The sequence below is a fragment of the Platalea leucorodia genome (genome assembly GCF_965183815.1).
Source record: "Platalea leucorodia genome assembly, chromosome: 4".
NCBI lineage: Eukaryota > Metazoa > Chordata > Aves > Pelecaniformes > Threskiornithidae > Platalea > Platalea leucorodia.
In genome coordinates, this window is record NC_138826.1 from 32,521,875 (window position 1) to 32,542,154 (window position 20,280).

The 20,280-nt window shown below is 37.6% G+C and overlaps 1 protein-coding gene across 1 annotated transcript in view; it reads left to right on the plus strand.

The window, feature by feature from the left end:
* GRID1 (glutamate ionotropic receptor delta type subunit 1) overlaps positions 1–20,280 on the plus strand; it is a gene marked incomplete at both ends in the record, with an annotated part of 541,866 nt that overhangs the window by 499,951 nt on the left and 21,635 nt on the right. Inside the window, one exon of the mRNA XM_082309213.1 lies at positions 12,862–13,057. Within this exon, the coding sequence (XP_082165339.1) occupies positions 12,862–13,057 (196 nt within the window). The remainder of the gene's footprint in view (positions 1–12,861; positions 13,058–20,280) is intronic.

The following is a 20,280-nucleotide window of genomic DNA, read 5'->3' on the forward strand; positions in this document are numbered from 1 at the left end:
AGGTTTGAATTAATAGCCTGCAATAAAAATTAAGTAATGATCGTACCTCCTATAGCTTAAAAGTTCAGTTCATGCAATCAATTCAAAAGCTGATCTCTTGGAGCAAAGTTCAGCAGCCATTCTTTCAGAGAGTAAAGATTGAGCATGCCTATACTGTAGGTTGTGAGGTTGAGTGTTTCAGTTTTGGTAAGCTCAGTGCACTGTCATCTGTTTCATGCTGTGCTGATGAAATCAGCCATAAATTAAGAAATCATACTTTGTATAGGATAGCTGCGGTACAGGCAGGTGTCTTTTTACCAGCTCTGCTGTGGACACAGAAACTTCAGTCGAGGGATGATGCAAACAGCTTTGTGCAGTAACATCTTATGAGCTGGATTAATTGGTGTTGTGAGGAGGATTTATTTTTGATTATCTGATTTTTTTTCTCCCATGCATTTGTAGTATGTATGCATATTTAGTCAAATGGTTGCACTACTCTTTTATAATCACTTAGAAAAAAATGCTTTTGGTTTTTGAGGTCCTGGAAGAACTCTTGCTGACATTATAACAGCTTCTTATGATTTCTTCTTATAGTTCCTCACATTAAGATAGTTTGCACCTGTGTCTTTGATACAGTCTCTTTCAGGAATTGCCAGCCCTTCTGTAGTCCTTTATCCTTTAAATCAAATTCCCAAGAGACTTTATCCTCCAGTTCCTGAAGTCTGTTGAGGTCTGGTGTTTTGAAATCCGTTATTTTTATGCTGTTACTCTTGCCTTTTTTTTTTCCCCCCCTCAGGGTAGTGAGCTTCATCATCTTGCAAACACTTTTAATCTGGTTACTTTTCTCTTTGACATTTTCATTCAAATCTAAAATAGCCATTCCCCTTGCAAATGCCTCCATGATAGAAGATAAGTCTTTCTCACACCTTAAACTCTTAACAATTTAAATGATATATAGGATGGTATTTCGTCTTCTGAAATAAAAGTTGTTCCAATACATTCTAAAATGTTTATAGACCCTCTTGCAATGAGGTGGAAAGCTCTAAACATGCCATTTAAAGAAGAGGCTTTAAAAATTGAATATCCTTATAAGGAGATTTTGAAACTATTCCTGATGATGCAAAAAAAAGAAAAAAAAAAAAACCAGCAAAACACACTGGAGCTGGGGGTTCTTAGTTTCCCTGGAAACTAAGATGCTACTGTTTATTACCATGAGTGCTTTCCTATTAGTTCTTAGCTCCTGCATTGCAAAAGATTTTCTAGAGGCAAAAGAAAACTTTTCTGGAAATAATACTGTGTTGCTAAGGGAAGGATTGCATACGTTCTTTCCACTTGCTGGGCTCATCTGCCTTACTGAGCAATGTTCTCTTCTTCTGCACGTGTGCCCCCATATAATATAATACAGGAGCATTTCCAGACTCATCTGGAGATGATGGAAAGAATAGTGTTGTATTAGAAAAGCTATTTTGATACAGCTGCCAGAGTTCCATTAAAAGAAATGTAATCACATGCACTAAAGTTGTTTGCCTTCTAAACCATTAAAACTAGCCTAGGAGAATAAGCCACTGATTTAATTTAATTGATTTATGAATAGTCATATCTATCTAAAAAAGAACAGAAAACCATCAGTCAGAATGGGGTGGATGTTAACTACTATGTTTCTTTCATATGGCAGTGATGCAATTTCCAAGCTCATATTTCAAGGTATGTAATTAGGCTACCCAATAAACTAATTAATCTCAATATAAGGAACAGCTAGTTAGTTTTGATGCAGTGCTGTCATCGTTTCTAGTGTGTTTGGTATTCAGGCGAGACTCGTGTTCAGGGTGAGGTGAGAGAGGCAAAAGGGTAAGGGTCTTTTCCTGTTTACCTTGTTGTATGTCAGGATGAGGTGGGAGGTACACCATACACCAAGTTCTTGCAGTCTGGGTCCTCTGAGAAACAGGCAAGTGGGCCTCCAGACTTTAAAATATGCATATATAATGCATGCACTTTAGACAACAATAATAACTGATGAATGCTATATGTGCTTTCAGTATTAATGAAGAGCCCTATGTTTTGATTTCCCAGGAGTACCCAGCACATGCTCTAGCAATCAAGATGCCTCTTCAGAGCCCTTCTGTTTTCTTCTCTTCTTTCTGTCAACATTGATAGCTTCTGCTTTACACCCTGTGGTAAGGGAAGGGTGTGAAGCTGTTTTCTCGCATCACTTTGTACCTCTGACAGATCTGAGCCATGTGCATTCATCCAGCCCCTCCACCCTGGCTATGACACGGCTGACACTGGTGCAGGCAGCAGCCCAGGGCTTTCCACACCGAGATCCTCGTTCTCATAGCGTGCGACAGCTCCTGATAAATCAAAAATTAATAAAGAGTTGAGTAGGACCTTATCCCACACTGGGATTTCATGGACTTTAATGGAACTACTCACAGTATAATGACATCCTAACAGTCATGGTATAAAGTACCACTCTCCCTAAGTAAGGACTTTATAAGCCAGCACCAAGATGCCAAGCTTATCCATTCCCCTCTCTATTTAATTAAAAAGCTACTCTTTGTCATCTGAGTGCAAAACAGAACAGCAGAGGTATCAGTACTTATAACAGCAGTTGAGAACGAAGAAAGCAACTTCTTCCCTCTCGATCTTAATCATTAATTTTCATTAGGATTTTCAGCTTCCGAATGTGAGTAGTAGAAGACATCAGTGTAGCAAACAATTTAAAGTGCATCTGCATAAATAATAGAGGTAGTTTGTTATTTTCATTATAGGTAAAAGTATGTGTCAGTCGCCAGATGTGTTTGATTCAGACAATATGATTTTCATGCCAACTTTATGATATGTTTGATTTAGATGAAGTGACTAAAACCTGCCATTGGGACTGAGTTGCTGTTAAACACCAGCTGCAGTTTTTATTTTAATTAATAATTTAAGGAGTAGAATACCTTGCTTTAATTAACATGTTAACCCTTAAAGGTACCCAGAGAAAGGTCACAAAGGCAAAGTGGTTTAAAAGTAAAGCAAGAAAATATTCCAAGGTAGTCCAAACAATGTCTTTCTTTCCCCCAAACATGCTATAAGCCCTTGAGATGTTTTCACCTTTTCTTCTTTGCATCTTAATTTCCTCCTCACTGTTGAATGGAATATGGAGTGTGGGTAAAGGACCCAGGCTAACCCAGATTTTTTAGCAGGACTGATTATTCTGGATTTGCAGGATGAGCAGCAACTGCTCATAGCTGCTCTGAATCCCTTTCCAGGCTTTTAACTGAATCTGGGAACATCTTATGGACGTGCTGTTGTGCCAAAACTTTCCTTGATCTGTTCTGAAAATCTGCTCAGTCATGTAGTAGTTTAAATGTGGATCTGAGCATACAAATTAAAGCTCCAGCTTTTGAAAACCCTGGCCTGCATCTTAAAAAAAACTGTAATGTGATTACTCTGAATGTCTCTTTGTCAGTCTACTTCTTTCCTTTGTTAAATTGCAAACATGGTGGCCAAACTGGGTAATATCTCAAGGGTATTAATTTGTTAGAAATATGGAAAAATGGGGTGGTTAAGAGGGGTCCTGTAAATGCCCCTTGTAAATATAAAGGAAAGGCTGCCTTCTGAGTTCCCTCCCTCAATTAGACATCAGATAAACTCATATGTGATCATAAATGCCCAGCCATGAGACAAACTTCATCCAGAGATCACCAACTATTGGGCACCGGTGGATCCAGCTTTGAGATGCAAGTACTTGGAAACTAGCTTCCATCTCTACCATTATTAATGGAGTTATTTTTTATGCTATTTTTTGTTTTTAAAAACATTTTCAAGCAAAGTAATCATAACTTCTACTGTAAGGACCATCACGGTTTCTCTCCCATATGATAACAATGTAGAAAATATAGGACATCCAGAAAGAAAAGATTTATGACAAATAGCAACCCAAAAAAAACCTAGTTAATGGAAAAATCAGCAATCTAAGTGACTTTTGGTCTTATTGCCTGGAGGAGGTTTGGAGAAGAGGAGGGTTGGAAGTATAGTTAGAAACATTGGACTGGCAATCAGGAGATGTTTAGCTTATTTCTAGCTGTTTAACAGATTTCTTTGTGTGTGGTGCTGGAGCAGAGCCAGTGTCAGCTCTAGGCAAAATGAACTTCGATGATCCAGCGACAAGTCAAGTCACACTCGTGCAGATGACTGGAGTTGCCGAGGTGGTCCCGAGGGCATCGTTTAGAAATAGCAATGGATAGGAATAACCAGAAGTCTATTTTTGTTTACAGAAGAACCTGTTTTACTGATGATGATGAGAATCCAGTTTGATTTTTGGATCCAAAGTTGAGTCTCACAGCCAGAAAAACTATTAAGTCTTTTTTTGAAAATGGGCATGTTTCCTAAATAAACCACTGAAGATATTATGAAGTTCTGTGAGCAATGGGACATAGCCTAGTTGTATGGACTTTTGTCCTACATTACCCACACTTCTTTGACTTTAGCAAAAATGCTACAGATTTTTCTGAGATCAGTAAAGCAAAAGTGAGATTTCAAGTGATGGTAACAGAGCATATTCCTGCTGCATCTCAGACTAGAAAAAGTATACAAAGCCTACAAATGTTTTGCCAATACAATGTGTGTAGGTAGTAATTAATTACTATTAAAATCATAAACATGACAGTGTATCATTTATTAATAGCTTGACTGTCTTTGCATTTCAGTGGGTACATACAGTTTGTTCCCTTCTTTTAAAACTTAATCATGCAGTAGCTCTGCAGGAACAGAGTCCCAGTGAAAACATTCAATCTGCAGTGAAAGCATTGCTGTATTGGGAATTTAGAAGACAGTTTAGTTTAGTCTTCTTGTCTTTCCCTTTGCATGTAAGAAGTGAGGCTGGTGGAAGTTGTTTTAAAGAAATAAAATCATTGTAGAGGCTGTACAAGTTCTGTGCTTCTAGTACTTGTGTACATATTACTTGGCTATTTTGTTTTGCCTTTTTCTTACTGTTTGTACTTTTGTCTCCTATCTTAAAAACCTTGAGCGTGTGCTTTTGTGTGCATGAATAGTTTCATTGATCTCAGCAGTACCGGTCTACCTGTTAGGTGTGCTAGGTACCCTAAAAAAGGAATTTCTTTGGGGCAGTAGGAGACAGAGGGTCCTGATACTGTGCTGGAAGGGTGACAGAACTGTTGCCATCACATGTGGCCAGGGGGCATGTAGCAACCCCCTTCCCTCTGTGGCAGAAATAAAGCTGGCTTTACCTTCTTTCCCCCAGTAAATCCATAACAGAATGTTATATTTTGCTTTTGGTTGCACCTAATATAGGGCAGTGAGTCACAATCCAGACAAGGGTTCATAAATGCCACCATACTGGCAGCAATGGCCATTATCGTCTCGAAAACAGACGCTATGATAAGCAGCTGCTGCAGTGCCATTACCTGCTGAGGAGTTCAATCACCGTTTGCTTTAACTATAGTAAAAGTATGTAGTTGACATGGCAACGTGTTCTGTGACACATGCCAATTGATTGGTTTTTCCACTGGAGGAAAATCCCTGCTTCTTTGAAATCATATGTAGCAGCTGTTCCTGCTCCACTGATGATGACAAGCACATACATAGCCGTAACTGTCTGCACTGTTTGTCTCCTTCCGTGATTTGGAAATGTTTAGTCCTAGTGTGAAGGGCTGCAACTCCATTGATTCAGTGTAGTTCAATCTGTCAGTGCTTATGGCTTCCCTTGTAGAAACTCCCATGAGGTTTTTCTGTTGAGGCTTTTGTTTAGAGTAAAGTGGATGGTATTTTTCATGGACAGCTGATGAAATGAGTTTTATATGAACTATAGAATGATATATTTGCTGGTGAAGGACTTGATCCTACAAAGTGTATACTAAGCATGCAAGTACTGCTGCCGATTTCTGCTGGACTACCTCTATAGGTAAAGTGAAGATTTTGCTCAGTGTATTTGCTGAAGAAACCCGTTGCTCTGCAGCTCACTGCACTGAGGCAGAACGAAGAGCATTTAAAGTGACTTGATTTGCAGTGAAATGGAACAATGCAGAATTTGATCATGTCACTATATGGCAACCTAATGATTGATTTAAGAGCTCAGCTTGATAATTTGTAATTTCAAAGAAAGTCAGAGAGTTGCACAAATTAAAACCATGGACTTAATTCTTCTGAAGTCTAAGGTTATTAGATGTGGAGATAAACTTGCTTTCATTTTAATATTTTCTGTGGCTACTGCCATCCTAACAATACTTTGAATGATTTTATTGGCCTCACTAAAAACAATCTTTAAAGTGGCCCATCTTTTATGTATCTTACATCCAGTTTAACACATGCTAGTAACATTCCTACACGGGCCTGGAACAAATGTTGGAAATGTATAGAAATATGTCACAATACTTTTTTTTTTTTTGATGGGTATTTACTTTTTAGGTTCACAAGTGCTAAAGATAGGTCAATTCTAATGTTATCTCATTATTCAGCTAATATATCACTCTTTCCAGTATAGTTGAAGGCTTGTTAAGTATTGGCTGCACTAATGTTTAGGGAGACTAACTTCTATTCTTTCTTCCATTTTTAAGTGTGCTTGTGCTTTTGTAACTTGGATTCAGTAACACAATGAAACTTTTCACGCAAGTCTCTGAGTCAATGAGACTATCATCACCTAGTGGCAATTTATATCCATAACAGATTATTTTTATTTTTTTTCCTGGTCTTCAACCATTTAAACTATTCAACTTGGGTAGATTAACTCTAGAGAATATCTTTATGTGGAAGCCTGAAGTCATTTTCAAATGTCTTAAGACATGATACACTCACTCATAAATCTTACTTAAAACTGGAGATCTGAAGGTTGTTCATCTGTGAATAACGGAATAAGGCTCAAATCCTTTGCCTTGCTGCTTCACAAATGGTTATAAAAAACACACAGGACTCAGGTCAGGACTCAGGTTCTAAACAGAAGGATCTTCTGCTCACGTAGAAGTTATCCATACCACCGCACAACCACACACAACCTTGATTCAGCTTTGCAGACTGTTCCCTCAGTGGAGACGTACAAATGAGAAGCTGATCCTGCAAAGCTTGCCTGGCTTCCAGGTCCGTCTCTCAGTGGGTGGACTGATGTGGTCACCAACAATAAACACCATTTTCTCATTTGTTCTTATTGGCTTGGCAAATACATCCACAGAAGGTGTAGTTGTGAGCAATTTTATGTCTCAAAATGTGAACGCTTTTCTGCAGTTCACAGTAGGCAGAATTCTCTTTCAACACATTGCTTTCCACTGGTGATAACTTTATGAAATAAATCTCTTTTCAGATAGGATTTTATATTCTAGTTTCAGCTCATAGGTATTTCTTCAGCTTATACTGGTGGTATAAGGTTGTCAAATCAATTCAGCTACTTTTATTTTTACTTAGAAGTTTAGTGGGATTACTTTTTTCCCAATGCGTAAAGCACATATTTCCCTCCCATATAGCCTGTTGAGAAAAGAGTTATAGTTAGGAACTCCATTTATATTTAATTCTGTAGATGTCAAGAATTCCTAGCTTTTGAAAAAAAAAATTTAAAAGAAAATAAAGTAGCTTCAAGGTATTTAAAAATACAAATTTAGGATTTGTGCCATACCTTATGTATGCATTTCTAAGGCTTCATTTAGGTAGAGCAGCTTAAAAAGTCTCATCATCTCTGTGATGCTTTATCTTGATGGCAGCCATTACCTAAAACATTATGCTGCATTGAGGGTACTGGCTTCCTTAGGTAAAAGAAGAACATAGCTTTCTCTGACAAATATGGAAAAAGCAGTAAATTTATTTTACTGTCTGTATATGACTTAGGGATTAATAATAATTAAGAAATTTAATTAATTTTAGTTGAGAGGAATTATGTATTGTTTAACAAAACACACGTAGTGCTGTGAAGGGAGAGGTTACTCTGAAGTGTACTCACAACGCAGAAGAACGAGGTTAGAGAGCTCATCACTACTTCTATGTCTAACCTTAAGCTTCATTATTCCTAATAGTATATGTGCAGACGAATGAACAGGAACTAAGCATGAAAAACCTTGCATCATTTTTAAATAATACTGTGGATTCAGAAACTACTGAAATATTATTTTCCCATAAGTAATATCAGACTGGAAAAATCCCCAGTTTTACAGTGTCAGAATATGGGCAGTTGTGAATGCTAATGAGAAACTACCTCTAAATCAAGGAGCTGTCAGGATTGTCCCATTATGGTATTTCTCTAAGGCTGAAGTCAAGATAAAATGCTATGGTTATTACTGTGATGTAAAATACCAGTACTGCATGACACCGCAGTGCCAGCTGATTGGCTTGTTTACAGTCATAGACTTTACACACAGGAGTCCAGATGTGCAGCTTACTACAAACTTTTAAAAAAATGAATGGTAAGGATGAAAAAAAACTCAATAAGCAATTATTTTTTGCTTTTTCTTGTTCCTTTGTTTAAAGACCTTCTTTAAATTAAAAAGAAAATATAGTTGCTACAAAAAGAAAGAAAATACCTTTTTTTTAATTTAGAAATAACAGAAGCCTGTTTGTTTTGGGTTTTTTTTAATACTTCCATCACATCTGATGATCCTGATGACTCTAGTTGAGTTAATTGATCAGCAGTTACTTCAAAGCACCTGGTGACAGGTTTAGTCTGTCACTTAGACAAGATTTCTTTGTATTATTCATCCAGAAAGTCTTGGGTTTATAGCAGTTCCAGAGTAAAATAAACCTATATTGGCAGCATATTTTTAGTCTAGATATTTACAGCTACACAAATCTTTATGAGTAAGAAAACGTCTCCAAAACATGTAACTTAACTAGTATTGTTATTCTGGCAATTATTTCTAGAATTCTAATTATATATGCTAGTACAGCTATTGCCCGAGTGTTTATTCTGCAGCATATGGTTTATGTCAATACATTGCTAAAAAATAAAACAAGCGGAAAGTCCAGTTTTCAGTTGACTCTACACGAGGTAATTGCAACTCCACTGGAAATTATGTATCAATTGTTGCATTTATCTAGCAGGCATAACTACATGCATTAACTATTTTAGCTGGTAATACAGTTTTAAAAGACACCATTTTTGTTTAGATTGACCACAGATACATTTACTTAAATCAATTGGTTTACATGTACTTGCCTGTTATAGCAATCACACAGTGGATGTATTTATCTATAAATTGAAGTTTGGCTCTTATAACTGTAAGTGAGGAACATTGGCTTTTTCTGCTTTACTAGCTTTATCTTTAATCACGCTTACAGAGAGTCCTTAATGGGTTGAGAGATCCAGTAATTGAGGTGGTAAGGTTAATGGGGCATCTTGTTATGCTACACATTTTTGTTGCAAATAATTTTATATATTAAATGCATGAAATCTTTGCCATAGGAAAGGGAGCCAAGAATTTGAGTGGCTAAACAAGGTGGGTCCAGCTAAAGGCTGGTTGCAAAAATAAAGTCTAAGAACGATGAGAGCAGCTGCCTTTAGAGAATGACACAATTGTAAGATACAACCAGTATCTGAAATGTGGCAGGGAATGATTTTGTCCAGCAATGGCAGATCTGAGGGAGTTAAAATAGCAATGGTTAAAACCTGCACTTGTGAATGTCTTAATTCATCCTGTGAAAGCCAGGAGACACTAATCTCCATTCAGTGCCTTTTATGTATGTGACTGTACTTGTCATTCCCAGATCTTTTGATCACCTCTCTGGCCATGGAGGTGCTGAGCATCACATCCACTTTCAGTGCAGAAATACAGTACAGAGACATTTTTTTATACCGGCTAAGAACTGTGGTCTAGACCATTCCCCATCAGGATAATTTCTGAGATAGGTTTTTGGCTAAGTGATCCATTTGGTAAAGGCATAAGGTTATTTTCTCACTCAAACAGTCACCATCCTTCTGAATTTATGCTACAGGAACCGCTCGCAAGCTTGGTTACCTACTGTGACCCTCACTGTGTCCTTTTGCAACCATCTGTGTCTCTCACAGGATATTTCCAATGGTGCCGTATGGAGAATTTCCTGTGGCAGTGGCTGTTCTTATAACACATCAAACGGGGCACTGCAAGAAAGGCACATGCAATCCTTAGGCCACGCAATACTCCATATTATTTCTTCTAAGGAAATTCTGCCAGCTAAAGGGGCAGTAGTTGCCTTACTCACCACACCCAGGCAAAGACTGTACTTCCCTCCCTGCCACCAGTACTGATTATCTGCTTACTGGGCCAGCAAAGCACTTGACTTAAACTCCAAATTTGCTCACTGTGCACTGTGATGTATAGAGAATTGAAGAAACTGTGCTGCTCAAAAAGCAAGATGTACTGTGCTTTTGTACAGCACTGATTGCCAATAAAATGTAATTTAGCTAAAACAAAAGTACTCATTGTCAATAAAGTACAATTTAGCTAAAACCAAAGGCATATTTCTGACAAAAAGCTTCCAAAGCAGTAGAGGCAGTAGAAGTGATCCAGAAAATACTGACATTATTAAAGTTGCAGGTTTAATTTTTTTTTTAATATCCAAACTCTCATGTTCAAACTTTCAAACAGAACGACAGCATGAGCAGTAGGCATTTGTAAAGTTGTTACCAGCTGAAAGCTGTGTGAAAGTACATTAGCTAAACATGTTTCTGCTGTTGTGCTTCTACCAAACATGCACTCCTACACACGCTGGAATCCATATGCCAAACCTGGTGTGAAAAAGGTTGCCGCAGAAACCCTCCTGTGTGTATTGAGTACCTTCCTTAGTCATTTGTACATAGAATAGACAGAAATGTGTCTTTTAACAGCCAGATCATCCATCCCCAGGATGTAAGCAATTCCATGGGATATGATGAAACTTATTTTAAAAAACAAAGAAGGAACTAAATGTAGCATGTAATCATTTAGATCAAGACTGGAGGAAAAATGGTCCTGTTCAATGAAATGTACAGAAAACATTTAGGAGACCAGAATATAACTTTCAGGATTGTTAAACAAAGAGAGAAAGAAAACTGACAGGAATTTTGTCATTTTTCATTAGAATTTTGAATTTCCAGCAACCTCCAGGGTGTTCATTTTGTACTCTACCCAAGTGCCACATACAGAGCTAGAGAAATAACAGGAGGTTTGGGTTTTGATGTAACTCCCAGAGTTAGCCCAAATCCACAAGTGTGCAATGTATATAGAGAAAAACTGTTCACACAGTCTTACTTAAAGCTGCTTAACAGCTTAAAAATGACAAAAAGTCCTTAACACAGTTTAAGAACTTAAACCACTTAAAGTGTTCGAAGCAGCTTGTGAGTTTGAAGAGTTTTGGCGGGGGTGGGAGAGGCATCCCCGCTGAGCTGCAGCTCTGGGGACAGAGCTGGCAGGTTCCCACACGGTGTGTCCAGGCAAAGGGGCCCTTTTGGAGCCAAACCTGGGACACCTGGAGGTGACGTGATGGAGAAGATGGAAGAGTTTTCTATGTATTTCTATGTAGCGTTGTGTATGTGCCCAGATTGCTTTGCTTTAAATAACGTGGCAGGGAATCTTACAGGTATGTGAGGTGTAAGCAGTGGCATCCCCCCAGTGAAACAGGGAAGAGGGTGGCAGAAAAATATTGTCTGTGACAAGTCTTCAGCTGTGGAAAACAGCTTCAGCTCATGGGCCAAGGGAAGGCTCCTCAGGAGCATTGTGAAGAAATTTTCTGCAAGAGATGCAAGGCAAAATGTTTTGCTTTTGTGGCTCCAGGAGCTGGAGGCAGGTGGGAGGCGGCATGAGTGGGCCTTTCAGATGTTTTGAGGAGGATTTTTTTTTTCTGAAAGATTGTTTTTGGGAAAAAGAAATAGGGTGGGGGAGGCAGGGAGGGTTGCTTTAGTTTGACTGATCTCAAACAGCGTTAGTCAGTTGGTCATACCAGAAGCATGTCGTTGTTATTATGTGAAGTTATACATTTATAAAACATAAAATAAACCATTATTTATGGTTTGGTCCCTGCTGCCGCATGTGGTGGTCAATGGTTGAATGTGTGTTTGTGTGTGTGCATGCTCAGACAAAAAAAACGGTGGCACTGCACAAGTGACACCTGAGGACAAAGGGAGGAGGCACAGTAATGGGAATGAACGTCTGAAGATAGAAACCAGCTAGGGTGCTGTTTCTAATGGCAGTGATGCCACCTTAAATGTTTTGAAACTTGGCCTGGTTTCATTGATGCAGGCAGTGATTTACACCTTTCTCTGCAGAAAAGGCTGTAAAACAGGAGTGAATTACATTCTGTACAATTTGAAAATAAATGGTGCATTCACAGCCACTCAACTTGAGGCCCATTTACACTTCCAGAGTGGTATGATGAGTAAATGAAAGTTAGGCCTGTGTGTGAATGAAAAATGCTGGTTTTACCAGAGGCTGTGAAAAGAGAGAGAGAGAGAGAGAGAGAGACTTAGTAGAAATTGCAAGCGAGACCTTTATTTGTTTGTTTAAAACAGTCATATTGATTTGGAGTCAGAGGGAGTATTGCTGTAACTGCAAACTAATTCCACTGAGTTCTGCAAGGTATTTCTGGTTGCGCTGATGGGGCTGGAAGTTTATATTTATAATCTGAGTTTTTCCTGTGCTCTAGGAAGTCTTTATTGCGCAACATTCTTGTGCAAACTTGACATTGTAATATTTAACATGAACGTTATTTGTCCAAAAAAATCTTTACTGGCGTGAAAAAGAGCTTGGGTATAGTTAAATTCATATGATCTCAATACAATTAAATTACCCCTTGGTTTTCTTTTATGACGAGGAGAGAGATATGCAAATGTTACTCGGTAAGGGTAAGTGCTTTCTGATTAATGATAGACATACAAAGAAACCATTTAATGAATGAAACCTTGGTAATGTACTACATAATACTAACATCTCAATATCGCTTGAATTTCAGAACATTTCAGGATCTGTCCAAGCAAATGGATATATCTTACGGTACAGTCAGGGATTCAGCAGTGTATGAATACTTTAAAGCAAAAGGGACAAACCCTTTGGAGCAGGATAACACATTTGCTGAACTGTGGAGGACTATCAGTAAGAATAATGGGGCAGATAATTGTGTATCGAACCCTTCTGAAGGCATCAGGAAGGTAAGACTGGATCATAGGGGTTTTCATTTAATTTTTGTGCTATATCAATGTTGTTTGCATGGAGTTAATAATGTGAAGTCACAGGAAAGCAACTACATAATCATTAAAAAAAAACCCTATCTAAAGTTACTTTTAGTAACTCGATGGCAGATAAGAATCATATTTTGGGGTCATGGTTTTGAATTTAAGTACCTTAGCTCTGCCTATGTCTTCAGTACATAAGTCCTTCTTTGGATCTGGCCATAAGGTTTCTAAGTTTCTAACAGAGCTCTGATAATACGATTTTGAATGTAAGTCATTATGTTATCCAGGTACTGACTCTTGTCCTTTGCTCATTTGAGTGTTTTTTTTTTCTGAGTTGATGGATTGAACATATTGGAAATATGAGTAAGATTCAAGGGATTCACTGAATGTATACTCATTTCTCTTAGAACAGAAATTTAATGCAAGATTTTCTTTGGTTATTCCAAACGTAAGTAAAATGTATATGCTCCTTCACATGTCACCATGCTTTCACCTACGTTTTATTTCTCTCAGATATGACTACATGATTTTTTGGTGAAACTGAGCATTGATGTGGGATTCAAGGACTGATATATAATGGCTTGAGATCCTACATCCTTGTGCCAAGTCCTGTGATAAACAGCCCTGGTTCACATCATGCAAATAAACACATCGACACTTTCTCACTCTTAGTCTGCCTCTCTTCTTCTCTGCTTCCCGTCTTGTAGCTCAGAAAAAACAGATAGTAAATAACATCAAACCACATGTGTCCAGGAGTACATTATGGCAGAAGGGATGCAGACATGGTGAAAGTTTAATGTGCTGCTCCTTTAGTGAAAAGTATCCCCTTTATTTGTCAATTGATTTTTTTCACAAAACAAGCAAATGGCTGTTATTAATGTAGTGATTGTTTGATCAAAGTTATTCTGCTGTCAGTGAAACACTGATTCTGAATAAATATATTACCAGTTCTTTATGCTTTTTTAAGTGGGAAATAATAAAATGGTTGGGGCTTGGGTTTCTTTTTTTTTTCTTTGAATCTTTGAAACCTTTTCTGAATAGTCACAGGGAAAGCATCCAAAATTTACTGGTTTTTACAGTGCCATAACTGGGCTGAACACAGGCCATCCCATTTTCCCAATCAAAGTCCTTTACCGGAAGATTCCCAACTGTTTGTGTGACTTTTGGGCAAAATCCTTATACAAACAGTCCTGCCTCTTCCCAGCACAGGAGTATTTAGTCAATAGTTTTGGTTCACTCTGCCTTTTCTCCCATCTCCCACCTGAGCTTTCCTAAAGCCCTCTGCACTTGGCTCAAGGAGCCTTTCTTCCTTGGTACAAGGTAGAGCTCTGGCAATAGCAAAGTCTGCAGTGTGTTGATTTTTTTTTTTTTAATCTGCTAAGCACTTTAGGAAAATGGGGCCTCTATTTTCAGAGACTTTGTTAGCATTTAAAGGAGGTAGAAATAGAGACATTAAGGAAGTACTTTTCTATGTAACCTGGTATTAAAACCAATAACAAAACAGTTTCCCTTAGAAAAATGCACAGTATTTTACTTTTTTTTTCTTTTTTACCATTCTTATGTCAGTGGATGCTCTTTAGCCGTGAGATTGTAAATACTCTTATTCTGTAAGCCTACTGCATGGTGCCATTTACGATAGCTAGATTTGCCTAAGCCAGAAATGTAACTGCAGATTGGCAGGCTGTTTAGAATACCAATTACATTGTCTGTATGGAGCTGGCAGCTCCATCTTATCTATGTGATAATAACTTTTCATATTAAGTTTGATTTCAATATTGTAGGGTGATTTTTATATAACTCGATCAGCTCATTCAATTAATGTCAACAATAACAAAATTTACTTTAGTCCCCAAAGCTGACCAAGGCTGCTATTTGATTACACACCTACATAAACTGGGCTTAATATTTAATAACATTGTCAACTAAACTGTTGTGTTTATAGTTTAAATGTGGCTCTTCCTAACTCACTGAGCTCTTTGAATAAACAGACAACTTTTCCATGTCAAGTATTATGGCTCGAAATTCTGTTTTTCTAAAGTAGAATTGATGTCAGCAAAGGAAATAGGACTTTCCATCTGTAAACAGGTACTGCTGCATGAAAGAGATGTAAATGTGCGTTAGAAGTGTATTTTATAGGAAATTGGAAATCTAAATCTCTCTAGCATAAAAAGATCCCTAACACATTTTTCTGAATGAGGACTTGCCTGACATAATGCAAAAGAAATCACTACTACACTTTCTCCCCTCCTCGCCCTTTCCATTTCCTTCAGACAGCATCATAGTCCAGCTGCAGCTACAAACAGAGCAATGTCACTTCAATGCAAAACAGGAGAATGCTGCTTATTTATGGTACAGGCAGGTATTTCAGATGTTTGTCTCCATTCCATTTACCCCTCTCCATTTCCCAGAGATTTTCCTACTCCCTTTGACTGGCTAAAAACAAAAAGATAATAGCAGAAGACAGTCCTGAAAGCTTTTGTGGCATTTGGTTGCTATGGCAGAGGTCTCTTTTCAGATGCAGCACAGTCCCTGTAGCCACAGTGACCATCTCCTATTGTCAAGGCACAGCTTTTGCAACACTGGTAGAGCCACTAAAAGGGCATTAATGCACTGCAAAGTCACGTAAGTGACAGAAGGACGTTTCAGAGCAGGAGGGGCAAGTTGCTTTTGTTGTACTCCCAAGGCAATTGAAAGTGGTCATTGCAAATGGAGAATGTCCTCCTATTCATAAATGTCTCTACGTAGCATAAGAAGAGGTTACCAGACAAATCACCAGTCCATACAAAATGCTATTTCACCAGTTGAATTTTCTGGTACTATAACAGACGAGGATTGACTAATGCTGTCGAATGGAAAGATTCTTTCTGGGTCAAGCTACAGCCAGGATCCCCAAGAAGCATGCAGTGGGTAGCTACTGCTGTCTTATCCCAGGTGGACATTGGCATTGGAATCGCACACATTTCTAAGCCATTTGTAAATCTCAGCAAATTGTTTGTATAATACCCAGTTGGTAATCAGTTCTTCAGGGTAATAATTAGTCACCACAACATATGTAATAACCTGTGGCTTTTTTCATTGTGGGCAGACATTTTTGCTTTGAATGAATGAAGTAATATGATCCCAATGTATTCCCATATATATATCTCTTTATATATATATATATACACACATACAGGAGAATTAAACTGTTACTATGTTTTTTAAAAGTCTTACTTTGGTGGAGACTGCTTGTTCCCCTGCCCAATCAATTTGGTGCCAAAATTACCTGGAATCCTTTCTTTTCTTCCTCTAGATCACTTCTGATGAAGTGATCAAAACCAAGTAGAGTGCAAAATGTGAATGTATCACTGATTTAGGCAATGGCAAAGTAAGAGTTTATTCCTTCCCTTTTTCGCTTCCTTCAAAAATTTCTTTCCCTTAATGAACACTAAACATTAAATCAGAGCATTTCTTGTTGAACAGTCACCTCTGTTCATTTTTATTTTGAAAGTAAAAGTAATTTAAAAGTTCAATGAATAGGATTTTTTAAAACTATTTTTTTCCAATAATTTATTGTCCACAATGAATTGTATATTGTGAATTGTGGTTGTGAAAGCAAATGATTCCTTAAAGCCTGAATGTATTACATCCTTTAGTGGCTCCTTAATTATATTAACTTTTAAATCATTTGAACAGGATTAAATGGCATGTTTTCTTTTTATTAGAACTCTGTTGCTTCTCTTAAAGCACTTTCTTATAGATAATAAATGTTATCCAAGCATGTTTTTGAACTATTCCACTAATGCCAAGGTCACTTCTTGATATTTCTGTGGTACCAGCCATATAATGGGATCAGCTACAGTGACACTCTGTTCTGGCAGTAAATTAATGATGAATGTTGCATTAGTCTTGCACTTTTGTCTTTAGTATGGTACCTTCTTTATAAGTTTCAGACAAATCATGGACATATTAGTGATTAATCTGATATTCATCTTTTCTCAAGTTATTATTCTTTCTTACCACGCTTTCTTTGAAAAACCATCATTTTACCATCAGTAAAACAGAATCCTTTGAACAATATTCTTCCATCTCCCTCCATGTTGATGAGTGACATTATGAGGTTGCTTACTGCTTTTCTGAAGTATTACTATTCTCTTTGTGGTCCTTCTTGTATCTAGGAGGCAATTTTCCTTGGCCTTTTAATTTTTTATGATTGTGAAGAAGAAATATTTTTAATGTAAGTTTTGCCTAGGGGGAGTTCTTTTTTTTCTTAAATCCGTTTTCTTAAACTTCTTCAACCAGAGATAAATCCGGTGTCTTTGGTGTAAACCACCACAGTACTTCCACCTGGGTGGAATAAATGAGCACTGCTTTGGCTGAATTTCTATTAAAGAGGTTTTTGAAAGTTTAACCTAGCTATTTTTGTTTTGTTCTGCAATATGCCTGCATGCTGAGAGTCGCAATAAGGCCATAGCAAAGGAGCAAAATATGAAAGCCAATTAAAAGTCTAAAGTATAAATTTTAGCTTATTATTCTGTGTTTCATTTCAGTCCTTCTTTATTCAACCTATCTTACCTATTCTCAGCTGATATTTGCCATATTCCCTTTTACCATGTCTCACTATATATGTTATCTTTGCAAATATGTCCGATCACTAGAACATTTTTATTCTATTTTGGGCCCTAAAAACATACAATGCAGGCTTTAGATGGCTGAGCTGTGAATGCAAAACCCTGAGGATATGGATCTTTGCTGTACTGTGGTCAGGGCTCGGTTGCATGGGTAGGTACATCTGAGTCATAGGCAACTAGGGAGCCTTGATATGTTTCCTGCTCATACATCCCATGGGCCAGCGCCAGGTGTTTTCTGCAATTCTTAGTCTTCCTACCTCCAGTACCCCTCTGGCCTGGAAGCTAAGGGGTATGCACATGTGCATGCATGCATGCTTTCATGTGACAAAAATGAAAAGTTCACACTACTTTTAAAAAGTTTTGGTTTGATTTTTTGGTTGAAAATAAGTGTCAATTTGATTTTATTGGCTTTTACTGCTTGCCTAGTGAAGGTATATAAAAAGTAAACATATCTCAAACACACATATGTATTTGCTTGGTTATGTGTCTTGTACATATGTTTTTCAAAGTTTGTCATTTTTTCTTTAAATTGAACAAATGGTACTGCCTAGCTGTCGCAACAGATATTACAGGGATGTGAAGGATGCGGAATTTAGACCGCAACTAAACATTTGGTCATAAGGAAGCCTTCCATGCAATGAACATTTCTTCAGAGAAGAAAATTATGCAACTGGAAGAAGTTTTGGAAGAGACAAATCTTCCCTTAGGAAAAAGGGATCTTTGGAGATTCTGTTTTTGGCAATCAGAGAGGGGAAACAGTCTTACATTCGGTATTTCTGGGTGTTGAGAAGTACGCATAACTAAGAGTTTAAAACTCAGATTCCTGTTTATGCTAAAATGATCAGGCTTTTAGAGAAATAATGCTCTACAGATGGGATGGCACTGAATAGAATGATCTATGCCATAAAAATATAAAATCGATACGAAGAGACCTGGTAGACTTTGTTTATTGACCACTTACAGTTGTAGGATATAACTTAGGACTGCAACATTGCAAATGCAAGAGAAGCAGACGTCAAAAGATCTGCTGTCTAACATTGAAAGTCAGTGTATAAAGCTCTTCTATATAAAATAACACACAGAAAACTGAGGCTTGAAAAGTAGAATCAATAATGTGATTTTTCTCTAGACATTACCTTATAATTGAAATTGAATATTTGAGGAAGACTGTGTTCCTCAAGTATTACTAAGAAAAAGATGAGGAAGGTATGACATGTTGTCAGTGTTCTTCTTTTGTAAATTGTAAACTTGAAAAGATGATTTACAGAGCAATTCTGAAACAACTAAAAGATACAGCTATTTAAAACAAACAAACATACATAAAAAAAAAAAAAAAAAAACAACCAGAAAAATGCACTATGTGTTTTAGCACAGTGATTTAGGCCAAATCTTTTCTGAGTCTCCTCTTTCTGTACATCCATCCGGCAAGTCTTTGTTCTCTAATAACATAGATTTTGAATAAACTCTGTGTACAGTAACAAATGCTGTTGTCTTTGGTCCTATGAGTACATATTTTTAATGCACTTGGATAGTTTTCTATCGTACGCAGCAAAAGCCTGTGTACTATTTACCATAGAACACAACCTGCTTGAGATGTACAAAACCAGGGCTTTTGATGGTTGTTCCCTGCCAGGAACACCAGCAGAATTAATGCGCATTGCCTGTTGTCCCTAAGCAGGCAGGAGGCCTATCAGCACCATCGCAGATGTGAAAGCATAAAATGTGAATCATTAAAGCCCATCACAGGAAGAGCAGAGGGCAAGATGCAGAGATTTATGGCTAACAACCCCATTAGTTATGGGTACATGATCATTCAGAAAATACCTTTGAAAAGCACATTTGAGGCTTCCAAAAATGTAAGTTGCTGGCTGAATATAGGCTAGATGCCTTGAGGAATCACTCCCTTGCCATCCTTAATTTTTAACGCATCCTTGTGTTGATAGGTTATGAAGCCTTTTCTGGCTGTCACATATAGTAAAGAGCAATTTGTTTGTTCTTTCCTCCTTTGTGCCACCATTTCCAGTTTAGGAAGACAGCCAGGGGTAGTATTACAATGCAGATGTGGAAGTCTTGCTCTGGTCTGGTTTCATACAGTGACATTTAAGTGAGAGATATTTTTATGAACATGCTGGTTTAATAAGTTGTGTCAGCTAAATCAATGTATGATTTTAACAGTAGAGTCTTGTGGCTCCTATTTGAATAACTCCTGTAAGGCCCATACTGTAGTTTAGATTTTAATGATGTTTTGTACTAGTATAGCAATAGTTGTCTGAGGCTATATGGATTAATTACTGTCACTCTGAACTGACCAGGGAGGTGGCAAAGGAGAAAGTGGGGACAAACTCACAATGGTGGTATACCCTTAACAAGAAATTATTTTCAAAGTGATCAGTAGACGCTCATTTATATCTTACCAAAGGGGAAGGATATAATATTTTTACTCTGGTTTAACTCAGAAGCAAATTAATTTGGGGATCTTCAATTGCCTTGATGCAGATAAAAGGGAAGGGGGGGAAACAGGTGGCAAGAAGCTTACAGAAAATCCAGACAACATACTTTTAATTTTTGTTTCCCTGGATTCTATCCACT